At 43.3% G+C, this 12502-nt stretch overlaps 1 protein-coding gene across 8 annotated transcripts in view; it reads left to right on the plus strand.

Moving 5' to 3' along the window:
* Positions 1-12502, plus strand: part of MYRIP (myosin VIIA and Rab interacting protein) — a 148169-nt gene that overhangs the window by 96804 nt on the left and 38863 nt on the right. For all 8 annotated transcript variants that reach the window (XM_081882943.1, XM_081882941.1, XM_081882940.1 and 5 more), the window contains exons 4-8: positions 2898-3034; positions 6908-6991; positions 7782-7879; positions 9016-9096; positions 11548-11700. In XM_081882943.1, coding sequence (XP_081739069.1) covers positions 2898-3034; positions 6908-6991; positions 7782-7879; positions 9016-9096; positions 11548-11700 — 553 coding nt within the window. The remainder of the gene's footprint in view (positions 1-2897; positions 3035-6907; positions 6992-7781; positions 7880-9015; positions 9097-11547; positions 11701-12502) is intronic.

Consider the following 12502-nt stretch of genomic DNA (forward strand, 5'->3'; position numbering starts at 1 on the left):
ACTGTTTCATGTGTCCTTATTCCACTTCCTGGGAGGGTTTGGGACCTTGCCACACAATGAGCTGCTAGCATTGTCACTCTTCAGAGTTCCACTCCTTTCTCAGAATCTCTAGATATTACATTATTGATTGGGTGGGTGGGTGGATAGATGGATGCATTAAATCTCTAACACACATGCATGCGTATTTGTACACTGAGGAATCACAGTCTGACATTTCACATGCTGCAGATGCTGAGATCTGTTTTTGACTGCTGATATAGCCTGGTGTAGGACAAGTATGTGATGGTAGATTTTTTTTAGAAAAATGCACTACTGTGTTGGGATTTTTCAGTGAGTGGAAAATAGTGGAAGATATCAAAGGGAAAATGAATATAGCAGATGGAACAGAGCACTGAACAATGTCTGATGCAGGCGATGGTGCCTGAGCAGTGGTTTTTGAGAGGTGGGAAAGGTGCTATAAGCATATAATCTATTTTAATCTGTGAAATGTTAGAAGCTTGCAAGGAATGTTGCCAGTATCTTCAGATTCTCATGAATATCTTTGTCTGTGGAGGCTGGTCCACTAGGGCAGTTGGGGCACAGCGCTTCCAAGGAGAATGTCAAGCAACTATCACACACACACAAACAAACACACACCGCAAATCTCAAAGCCACACATTCTTTCCTGTCCCGCTCACATATTTTACACTTCTTGCCTGGAATTGCCATCACTCACTTTCTAAGGAGAATCCAGACAATGTTATTGCCAACACATGTTGCACTCCAGTCTGTCTGTGCCGTCCTATGGTCTTTTCCGGAGAAGATTCGGGGCCATTATTAAAATGCAACTGTGACATCCATTGTGGTGCTGGCAAAGCGCTAAGAGGTCTTTTCAAGGTTTTCATACCTTAAATTAGTTGTTTCTTCATTGCAGCCTCTGCCTCTTTTACTGCTCAGTTTCAAGTGCATGGCTGATGAGTAGCTTCGTCAGCCTGTAGGGACCCAGCCTCATATAACCAGCGTGCATGAGTCTAATTCAAGCATGAAGGGGTTAATGCCATAAAGTAAGTAAGGGATGCGGGTGGCACTGTGGGTAAAACCTCAGCGCCTAGGACTTGCCGATCGCATGGTCGGCGGTTCGAATCCCCGCAGCGGGGTGCACTCTGGGTGCAAGTAGATAAATAGGGACCGCTTACCAGCGGGAAGGTAAACGGCATTCCGTGTGCTGCGCTGGCTCGCCAGATGCAGCTTGTCACGCTGGCCACGTGACCCGGAAGTGTCTGCGGACAGCGCTGGCTCCCGGCCTATAGAGTGAGATGAGCGCACAACCCTAGAGTCTGGTAAGACTGGCCCGTACGGGCAAGGGTACCTTTACCTTTACCTTTAAGCTGTCTTGCCAGGCTTAGCCTATGTCACTTCCTCTCACCTTGGAGGGAAATGGGCACCAGGTTCGACACCACTTCAATTTTAAGGCCAGGCTTGCTACCTACTGTTCTCATTTCAGAATGAAATTTCAGAATGAAGAGCTTGTGTAGAAGCGACTCTTTCTTTCTTTCTTTCTTTCTTTCTTTCTTTCTTTCTTTCTTTCTTTCTTTCTTTCTTTCTTTCTTTCTTTCTCTCTCTCTCTCTCTCTCTCTCTCTCTCTCTCTCTCTCTCTCTCTCTCTCTTTCTTCCCTTACTTTTCTTGCCTCTACACTCTCCCTTTGTGTGATCTCATCAGTTCATGGTTTGTAGTAACACTTTTACATTGGTTTCGTTCGTTGAACCAGTCAGTTTTTCAGTACTTGAATATGGACTGAATCATCACATGACACAGAATCCTGATACTCAGTCACAATATTGCTTCTGTGGATTTTTTTTAAAACCACCTGTTAACAGGATTTGACTTTACATAACACAATCTATGGCCTTGGGATTTCAGGCTGCGAACAATTAATATGGCTGTCCTTGTAGCCCGGAAACTAGAAGAAAATATCTATAGCCATTTTCCCCTTTAAAATGAGAGTGACAGTGTTCTTTGAATGAGCATTTGTATTTCATGGAGAGAATCTGCATACACTGCAATATAGGTAAGTGAAAGAAAATGATTCCATATATAGATCTGGAGGTGGAGTTTATTCAGTTTTCTACATACATTTAAAGGCTGCATTTGCAGGAGATGATTACTTGTGGTTTCCAAAATGCAGGTCAACATTAAAGGATTGTGAAACAAGCAGACTGTGTCCTTATTTATCTTTTGAATGGGCCCTTTATTGTAATACCTTCTAACAGGGATAGCTCCTTCCCCTCCAGATCCTTTCTATACAGTAGGAATCAGGAGGGACATTTGTGACTTAACATAACGCTAAGAGGCTGAAAAGCTTTAGAAGATTCATCACAATCTGTTACGGAATTCATGCAGAAAAGATACACAGATTTAGGCTTCATGGTAGAAATTAATATATCAGACAAATGTCAGATTAAAAACTCACCAGAAGCATAGCAAAGGGAATTTCAAAATTGTTTCTGATCACCAGAGGAAGGGAGGAGGGGCAGGGGAAGATGTGATCAACATACCATGAATCCAATTGTTTGGTGGGTTCCATTGTTATGAAAATAATGTTTTCTCAAAACCTCTGCGAAACAGAGAAAAGAATTCAAAGCACCTGAACAATGACTATAATTATTTGCTTGTGCAAACCTAAAACCATAATGTTATCTGTTGTAAGAGCATCAAAATGTGTTCAGTTTGCAGATTAGACAAATTAAAACAAGCAGCATGATAGAGAGCTAGTATAAAACCAGGGGTGGTGGTTAGAGTTTATATATTTTACTTATTTTTACCCCAGCCCAGCCTAAAACTACTGAGAAATTGTTTTAAAAGAAACCCCAGCTTGGTTCTAAATTTTCTGAAATCTATCTTTCTTCTTTTCTTTCAGACTTTTACGAGCTCAGTCGCTGGAATGGTACTACAATAATGTGAAAAGCCGCTTCAAGCGTTTTGGAAGTGCTAAAGTCCTGAAGAATTTATACAGAAAACATCGGCTGGAGACCGGAGCTTGTTCTGATATACTAGGTATAGAGGCAATGTCTTGTGGCACCTTAAAGGCTAACAGATTTATTGTGGCATAAATGTTCATGGGCACAAGTCCACTTTATCACATCTGTGCATACATGGGTATGGAGGGCAGGAATGCAAAGCATAAATCTGTGAGAATTCTGTTTAAAGCTTATGAATATTTATTTTGCTTTTCTTAACAGCAATAACTGGTGGCATTATCCTCATTTTCTTATGCTAGTTGCTTCCTGTACTGGGATTGTAAACTATTGTCTGCATTCAAGATTAAAGCAAATAGAATAAAAGTTATTGATTAGGTCTGATTTATAAATTTCAAACTGGTGTTTCCATTTGAAATTCCTCTGCTGGAGAATGACAACTTTTAGGTCAGCTATAGGGGTATTCCAGGAAACTGAAATATTCTTCCGCTGTTGCAGTTTCTGATGTCAGATTTGGGTCTGTTTACAGGCAACTCTTAATTTGCGCTTGTTTGATGCATGCACAACTGTGTGTGCCGTGTTTGACACCAGAAGAGGGTAGGACGAGGCAGGGTGGGCTTATGCACACGATGCCCCGGAACATAAACCCCACATAAATTGGGTGTCGGTGTGTTGCCTGTACTCATATGTGTAGAGACCACCTGCTCAGTCTATGCAGAAGAGCTTTGCTTGCAAGCGAGATCATGTATCACATTGGAAGATGGGTGGAAACCTGGTATTGCAGCTGACTTTGGAACCTGCCTGAGTGTATACAGAGACAGAAAGATACATCTAGGCTTGTTGCAGGATCTAGCCCAGGGGTCGGCAATGTTTTTTTGAGGCTGGGCCGGTCCACTCCCTGGCAGACCTCTCAGTGGGCTGGAGCATGCGCACCTGTGCACGCCTGTGCGTGCGTGCGCTCAAGCTATTTCCGGCGCTCTTCCGGGTCGGAAGAGCACCAGAAATAGCGTGTGCACATGTGCCCGGGCACTCCTCCGTCCCGGAAGTGTGCCAGAAATAGCGTATACGCTGGAAGTTGGTCCCCGCGGCGAGAAAAAAAATGGCACTCTGGGGAAAAAGAAGCACAGAATTCCCACGCCGATCCACGGAACGGCCATGGGCTGGTTCCTGGAAGTCATGGGCTGGAACCGGCCCATGGGCCTTAGGTTGCCAACCTCTGATCTAGCCTCTGTGTTTATCTCTCTCTTATGTGTCCTGTTGCTGGTCATCAGCTGTCTTAAATTAGTGGGCTATCTCTAGGCAAAGGTTGGTTTGCTATCCAAGGCCTGTGGGAGAAAAGTGTTATTATCCAGGAAAATTGAAAATGCATTGGAGTGATTTTAGCTGTGAGCAGTATGGGACATGATATAGTATCCTGTCACTTTCTCTTCTGGATCTGTCTTGTAGTAAGTTATTACTGGCTCTTGATCTGTAATGTCTCATGTATAGCAAGGCATGAATCTGTGTCCTAACACTGGGAGCAATGCAGTTGTATCATGAGACTTGGCAATAAACAATGGGCTTTGTGGTGTATTCTGGGTGGAAGCTAGAATTGTGCAAATATGTGTCAGTGGTTTCTGGTCTAAGCAATGCTTATGTATGTCCATTGTGTAGCTGCACAGTAGTGTCCAGAAGATGAATGTGCAGAATGAACTAGTTGGGGTGGAAACTTATAGAAGACTCCTTGCAATTCCTCAAGGATTTACTGCCCATGGGTGCTGATGATGAAGATGTCATCAGTGTGTTTCAGGGAGGGGAGAGGCATTTGAAAGCAGAGTTAAGAAAGAAGTGTGCATAATGTGAAGCCATGCAGGTGGTACCCATGGCTGTGCCATTGCCCCTAATTAGCACATACAGAAAAATTGCTATCAGTTCTTAAGGGTGCCTCTATTTTAGCTTTGTTCTAATCCAATTAAAATCCTTACATCTAATTTTTAACCGGCAATTATTATTATTATTTGCTTTTTGCAAGTACCATTCTTTATATGTTAGGTCATCTTAGCGAACTTCTGCTGGAACATTTTCCTCCTTTTGTATTAATTCCCATCAGGGAATGTCTTTATGGAGATGGAAAACATTATGTTGGTTAAAAAACAAAAAAGCATGGAAAGATCTCTGAGCCGAAGGTGGCAGAAACCTTGCAGTAAGAGGCTACTCATCATCTGTGCTTTCATACTATAGACCACCAACATAATGCAGCCCAGAGGTACCCTTGCTTCCAAGCAACTCCAAGCAGCAGAGAACAGATAGAAATCAGTCTTCCATCCATCATATTTATTAGTACAATTACAGCAAAAACAAGGACCTCAGTCTATTGTTTGTCTTTACATGAGCTTCCTCTGTAACCTAGGGGAAACCAACAGGGAGCCCTACAGAGGTTGTTGCAGCACAACTCCCATAACCCTTGATCGTCTGATCCCTGATCCAAAACTTATGGGTACCATGTTGGCTACCCCTGATGTAACCCAGTTGGCTGCAGGGGGATCTTACAGGGTCCCAGAGCTTATAATCGCCAACATTCACGTCGGAACCCTTGGCTGTTGGAAATGAGAACGCTAGCATGTCTAGAGCCCTCTTTTGCTGCTTCCAAAGCACATTCCAGAATAAGTCTAAGCTGTCATTGCTGAGGAAGTTCTGGCCTCTGACCACACTGAACTGCCAAGTATCCTTTGTGTCTGGATAGAGCCCCTTCCAGGAAAGTGATGAACAGAAAAGGACTCAAAGAGAAATAAAACATGAACGTTTGAAATGATTTGGGGTGAGGATGAGTATTCCTCTTTGGTCAGAGTAATTCAGAAACATCTAAATTGTACCAGCCTTCCTGTGTCCCAGTCTCACCCACCCACCACTACCACCACCCCATCACCTCCCCAAAACTTCCTTTCAGTATCCTGCTCACAAATCACTCTGAAAAATCCATGTGGATTTCAATCTCTGTGCCGCAGGACCTGCGCTGTATTCCTCCATGGAACTTGTATATCAATAAACTACGGTTATTTCTCTCTCTTGAGTCTGCTGGCTGCCTAACCACTCCTGATTCAAGCCACTGCCTGCAACAACAGTTTAGGTAGGGAGCTGCAGTTTGGGAAGAATGGCTTGCAGGGGAAGAGCTACCTTCTCATCCCAGGAACCAAGCCTGAGAGAGGAGGAGGAAGGAAATGACAAACGAGCCAAGAGCTGCGCAAGGCTGCTTCTTAGCTGATTAGCATACTCTCCTCCTCTCCCATCAGGCATGATGGAAACGTTGCTACTAATTCTATTATAATGTCCGTGGCAGAAAACTGGCTTATTAACCATGCTGATAAAACATCATTTTACCCCTCAGGGTTTGTGAGAGCTTATACAGGTATCGCTTTCAGAGAAATAACTCCTCTCTTTTTCCATCACTGGCAACTTATGTTTGTCTCTTTCCACTGTGACTGTGAGAAGTCCTCTTGTTCCATTTGATACAGAAGCAGGATTAATTTTCCTTTTCTTATACGAAATGATGCCCTTTGGAATCTGTGATCTATTTCAAGTCCAAAATGTCACATTCAAAGCAAGTCCTCTGCACTGGCATTCTGCGTGCAATCTCTGCTTATTGTTAACTTCATAGTTCTCTCTCTTACTCCAGCAGCCATTGTCTGAATCCAGGGATTAGCCAGGTGTGATAAATTTTTCTCCTCTGGAAAGAAATATTTTTGAAAAATGAAGCACAATAACTTCTTTTTTTAAAGGATTTATTTTTCAGCCACATGTCTTTTGTGTTAAGGATATTTCACTTCCCCCCTCCCCCGTTTGCTTGTTTTTGTAATGGTGGTGCATTTAGAAATAACGGCCACATTCTAGAGGGAACCCTTTTCTTCTGAAGTTATATATGGCATTAGTGAATGGCAGTGACAGTGACGATGACAATGATGTTCTTTTTGAGTAGAAGCAGGAAGCTTCTGTGAGGGAACGATAGAAAATGAAGGAAGCATTTGTGGCAGTGACTCTACTTTCTACAGACAGACAGAAGGTAATTACGTTCAAAAGTGCATGTGTTTTACTATAACTAAATTGTTGCAAATTGAGTTACTGGATGAAATGACCTGGACCATTGATGGATTTCCTCCATATGATAATAGTGCTGAAAGATGAAAAAACTCCACACATCCTGTCTATTGTGCATTCATCCTGATATGCTTTCAGAGTATTTATACATCTTCACACCAATCATTTGTTCATCCTCCACTTTTCACCCCGCACCTTTCCTCGTCACTTTCCTAACTTTGTGTATCTTTAAGTATACTTCTTGCACTAGGGCAGGTGTGGGGAACCTCTGGCCCTCCAGCTGTTGCTGACCTGCAGCTCACATCAGTCCCAGCAAACATCACCAATGGCCAGGGATGATGGGAGTTTTAGCTCAACAACAGTGTCCTACTGGCATATTTGTGGTATTCTATCCGCATATCTGTCTGTCATGTCTGTAACAGGGGTTTTGCCATATCCAACAGCCCTGCAGCTGGAGTAGCTCAGACGTGGCATTGCTCTTGTTATATATCATATGTAAAGTATTTATTTGCCTTCCTTTGTAGTCAATTGGAGTTATTTGCCCTGCAAGTAAATTCTGCTTCCTACCTGAAACACAGTGCAGTCTTCTCTGCACAGACTGATAATTTTTGGAAGGGAAATGGTGAATGGATGTATTTTCCCTAGAAAGAGAGGGGTTCTGGAAAACAAGCATTTCTTGCCGCCACCCTGCTCTACTTCACTGCTCTCCTCCGTTCCATAAATGCTAAACATGCTTTAATGCATTCTTTGCTTAGGACACAGCATGATGGACACCCTTGCTGTGGCCTTGCGTGTTGCAGAAGAAGCAATAGAAGAAGCTATTTCTAAGGCAGAGATGTATGGAGACAGCTTGGTAAGAATACTGTAATTACATTCATTATTTTGATAATGATATTTCCACCCTCCCCCCCCCCCAAAAAAAGATAGCTCCTGCTTAATTAGCAGGAGCAGTGTAGTCAGAGAAGACTCTGATCTTCACCATCATAGGATATTTTATTGCATTATTTAAAAGCTCTGCAGTGTAGTTATATCCTCATTATTGCACCAAGAAGGGGACACAAGTAGCATTGTGGTCTAAACCACTGAGCCTCTGGGACTTGTCAATTCGAAGGTTGGTGGTTCGAATCCCTGCAATGGGGTGAGCTGTTGCTCTGTCCCAGCTTCTGCCAATGTAGCAGTTTGAAAGCACACGAGTGCAAGTAGATAAATAGGTACCGCTGTGGTGGGAAGGTAAATGGCGTTTCTGTGCACTCTGGCACTCGTTGTGGTCCTCTATGTGCCAGAAGCAGTTTAGTCATGCTGTTCACATGATCTGGAAAGCTGTCTGTGGACAAACGCCGGCTCCCTCGACCTGAAAAGCAAGATGAGCGACACACCCCTTAGTCGCCTTTGACTGGATTTATCCGTCCAGGGGCCCTTTACCTTTACCTTTTATTGTACCAGGAATGATGATAATAACTTACTTTTAAGTCTACCCCCCAACCTGCCCCCCAAGCAACAAATTACCATCTACTGACAACTCTCCCAGCCAACACACCTTTTCAAGTGCCACCATAGGCAGCTTGGCTTGGCATGCCTTAGGCTTGCCTGAGTTCAGGAGATGGCAAAGGTGCTGGAGACTTTCCGCTGGCAACATTTCCTATTGCTTGTTTGGAGGGTTTGTGACTGGTTTGCCAAGTGATAGCATCATCTTCGATCAAACCAAAGGCTGATCTAGTCCGTTGTCATCTTTCCTGCGACACCTAGCCAAAAAAATTTGGGAAGACCAGAGTATGAAAGCGGTCGGTCCACTCCCTGTAACCTTTCCAGAGGCTATTAAAATTAGTCCCCCTAAGTTCTAACCACACAGAAATTAACGAAAGGAGCAAAATAGAAGGGCCATGGTGTTTCTGAGCTTTGTCAACAGCTGTCAGTTTTTTCTTCATTGGCATTCTGTGCATTTTTAGAGTTGCTTTATGCAGTCCTTACCCGTGCATGCCTTTTGTGCAGGACAAACAGAACGAAGCTTGTTACTTACGGGACCATAAGGAGGAGCTGATAGAAGAGCTTGCTACCACCATTGTCCAGAAGGTATGACTCAAGACTTCGCTATTAGGTGATTTGACTACTAGGAATGATAACGTATAGCAACTTTTGAACAGTTATCGGTATGTTTGTAGAATTTTCTAGCCCTCGTGCCAGCATTTTATTGTTTTTAATGTAATCCTAGGCATGGAAGGTGGAAGTTTTCATCAGGGCAACAATGCATGGGGAAGTGAGTTTGACACTTGCCTCTTTAGCCATGATGCCAACAAAAAAGCACCCCACCTGTCTAAAGTTAGCTTTGGGGGGCTCCCATTGGCCCTAACTCTAGCTTCGTGGCAACTTTCATTAGGATCACATCTTCAGAAAGAATGGTTAAGCTACACTTCCCACACGCTGGTGTCCCAGTGAAAATTGCCCCCACCCAACAGGTTGGATTACATTTCTAAAAACCCCTAACATGGCTCCTAGCCATGCAATTTATGTAACTCATAATTTGATCCACGGTGGCAGAATACTTGGGACAAGTCTGCCTGAACACAGGCTGGAGCCTACTTGAAGACCTACTCTGTGGCAGTGCAGGCAGCAAAAACAAAAAACCCAACATTTTTCTCTGCCTCCATTGCATCAGCAAGCACCCATCCAGCAGAGCTGTTTTGAGTGGTCAGGGGTCTTTTATACTCTGGATGAGAAATGTGACTACTCGACAGCCCACTTTGAACAATTTGCTCAGCACTTTGCTGACAAAATCGCTCGGATCCATTCCGACTTGGATGTGATACTTGACGCTGGTCAAGTGGATGTAACTTTGGCCCCTGCTTGTCCCATGATAATGGATGGGTCTTTTCCCCCAATTTGCACAGCCCAAGGATGTGGACCAGATCCCTGGAAATATGAGAGCTACCAAAGGCATGCTAGATCTTTGTCCTTCCTGGCTCATTAAAAAGGCCAGTGGGGGACTGGCTGAGTGGGTTAAGGGCTGGTCCATGCCTCCTTACAGCAAGGTAAGGTTCCAGCAAGCCATGTGGTGGTTCTAGGGGTTGCTTTCCCTGTTGTAAGCCTGACTACTTAAAGCTGCAGTAGTCAGAATAAATAGAATTTTGTTGCAACTCCATAGCTCTCTCTCCTCTAATGGAAATCCCCTTTACATAGTAAACTACAGTGTAAAGAATAGCTTTTGCTCAGAACTTTACATGACTCAGAAGGAGGGGGTATGTTGTATTATTTGTTGGGCAAACAAGGGTTTTCCCCACCTCACCCCATTCTGCCCAATGGTATGGTGGTGGTGCTTGTGGGTTGTTGGGGTTTTTTTGCACGAGTTGGTGTATCTATTTGATTACTTTCACCCCCGTGTTCTGACAGTAAAAAAACTATTTCCCTCTCCTGTCATTTACACTGGGGACAACCAGTTTATTTTCGTACTGTAGGATCCCTCTGTTCGCTAGAACGTATTATTAGTTCAGAGTGTATTTTTCTGTGTTTCCCTAACCTCTTCATGGACTGTTTGGTTCTATATATGAAATCAGTGCTGCATTGCAGTAAGGGCTTATAGCTGTGTAGATTAACATGCACTTGGATTTAGTAAGGCAGTATAAATGAAACCCAGTGTGAAATGTATCACTCAGCAGAGGGATATGCCTCTTCATTGCATGTGAAAACAAGTCTTCTCTTAACATGAGAAAGCATGGGGAAAATACCAGTTTCTTAAACTGCTTCTTCGTTCTCTTTCCCCAGGTAGCACCATGATCTCTATTAAATTGAAGTGCTTACGTCTGCTAAGTTAGGGCCAGAGAAAAGGACTGAACATGCTGTGCTAATAGCCCTCCCTTATTTAGATCATTCACATAACTTAAGTACCTTTAATACTTCTTTAAAATGCCTCTACTAGATCTGTTTTAGTGGCTAAGGACTTGTCCACACTTCTGCTTGTCCTTCTTCTTTCTCCCAGGGAAATCCCTCTCTTTCCTGCTGAATTGGAGCAAACGTTAATTGGGTTTCCCATGGATTGATGTTTTCTCCAATTCAGCAGTAAAGAGCAGGTTTTCCTGGGGAAAGCGGTTGGGCAAACGGAACCCAGACTGTCTAGGAATGGGACAAGTGTGGACAAACCCTAAGACTGCATAGACATTGCACATAATGAGCACCTAATGTCTTGGCCCATTTCCTAAGTTTTGCTAATTCTCTATATGCACCGTGAGGTTAATTTCTAGAAGGATAAGATTTTTCAATGCAAATAGAAGTACGTGTGTGTGTGTGTGTGTGTGTGTGTGTGTACACACACCTTGTTATAATTCACTATTGGGCTTTTTATAAGTACAGTGAATTCAGATAACAGAACCTCCCCAAACATCAACCTTTCGGGAGCTAGAGGAAAAGAAGAAGCCATGTTAAGGTTTCTGTCTCAAATCTTGATGACTCAGTCCCAAGTCAGTTTGGTATGGCTCCCGTGGCAATACTCTGCACTGAACCCTTCCTTGTTTCCTTTTCGACGTGCTGCAGATCATAAGGAAGCAGAAAACCAAACGTGAGCAGGTGGAAGCTGGTTTTGAATGGCCGCAGTCCAGGAGCAGCAGCGGCCTCACATCTGCTACTGTCTCAGATCAGAGCATGCTGACTTTCCCAGGGAGTCGCAGGGGATCGTACACATTATGGGTGAGCTACCAGATCTGACCCATCACACTTTCTTCAGCTGCTTGAAAACTGATACATAGGAAAAAGGAAGGTACATGGATGCTGGGATGTCAAGTAATATAACTATAGGAAGCTGGCATCCGAACTTAAGAGCTGTTTCGTACAAAGGGTAGTGAACTGGCTCCTGATTTTGCTCATAAACCAAGAGTCAAACCACTGGAAACAACAGAATTGGACAGGAGTACTTAATGGCAAGGAAAGTCGGGCAGCATTGGAAGCCTTTGTGTTCGTAGCTGAGGATATAGATTTTTACTGGCATCAAGCCTCAATTTGGCTTTGAGAACAGTGAGGCTTAGTGTAAAGCACTTCCACTTTGCGAGCTGATGTGTTGTTGCAGTCCCTTTTCTCAGAACTTAAGGTGTCAGTTCAACATTCAATTTAAAATGCTGGCTTTTAAAATTGCTTCTTTGATGTCTTTCCCCAGGTAAATTTAACAGCCACTTATATATCATGTTATATTTAAGACTGTTCCCACATCCCCTGGGTTCTTTTCTCAGCATAAAGCCTTTATAGCCTGCTAGACTGTTGCAGAAAATCTGACAAACAGCAGTAAAGTGTGATGTGATGCAGGACTGGCAAGGGAAAAGCAAAATAAAAGGAAGTCTTTTGTGGTGTATTTTACGTTGACAAATAATAATAATAATAATAATGACTGAATACTTTCACGGTTCCTCATGTTTATTTATAAATGACAAAATGTATAACCCATGTTTCCTTCTCCAAACTGAGATTGCAGGTGACTCTTTCTTCAGCAGAGCACAAG

The sequence above is a fragment of the Podarcis melisellensis genome, assembly GCF_964234715.1.
Source record: "Podarcis melisellensis genome assembly, chromosome: 12".
NCBI classification, from domain to species: Eukaryota; Metazoa; Chordata; class Lepidosauria; order Squamata; family Lacertidae; genus Podarcis; species Podarcis melisellensis.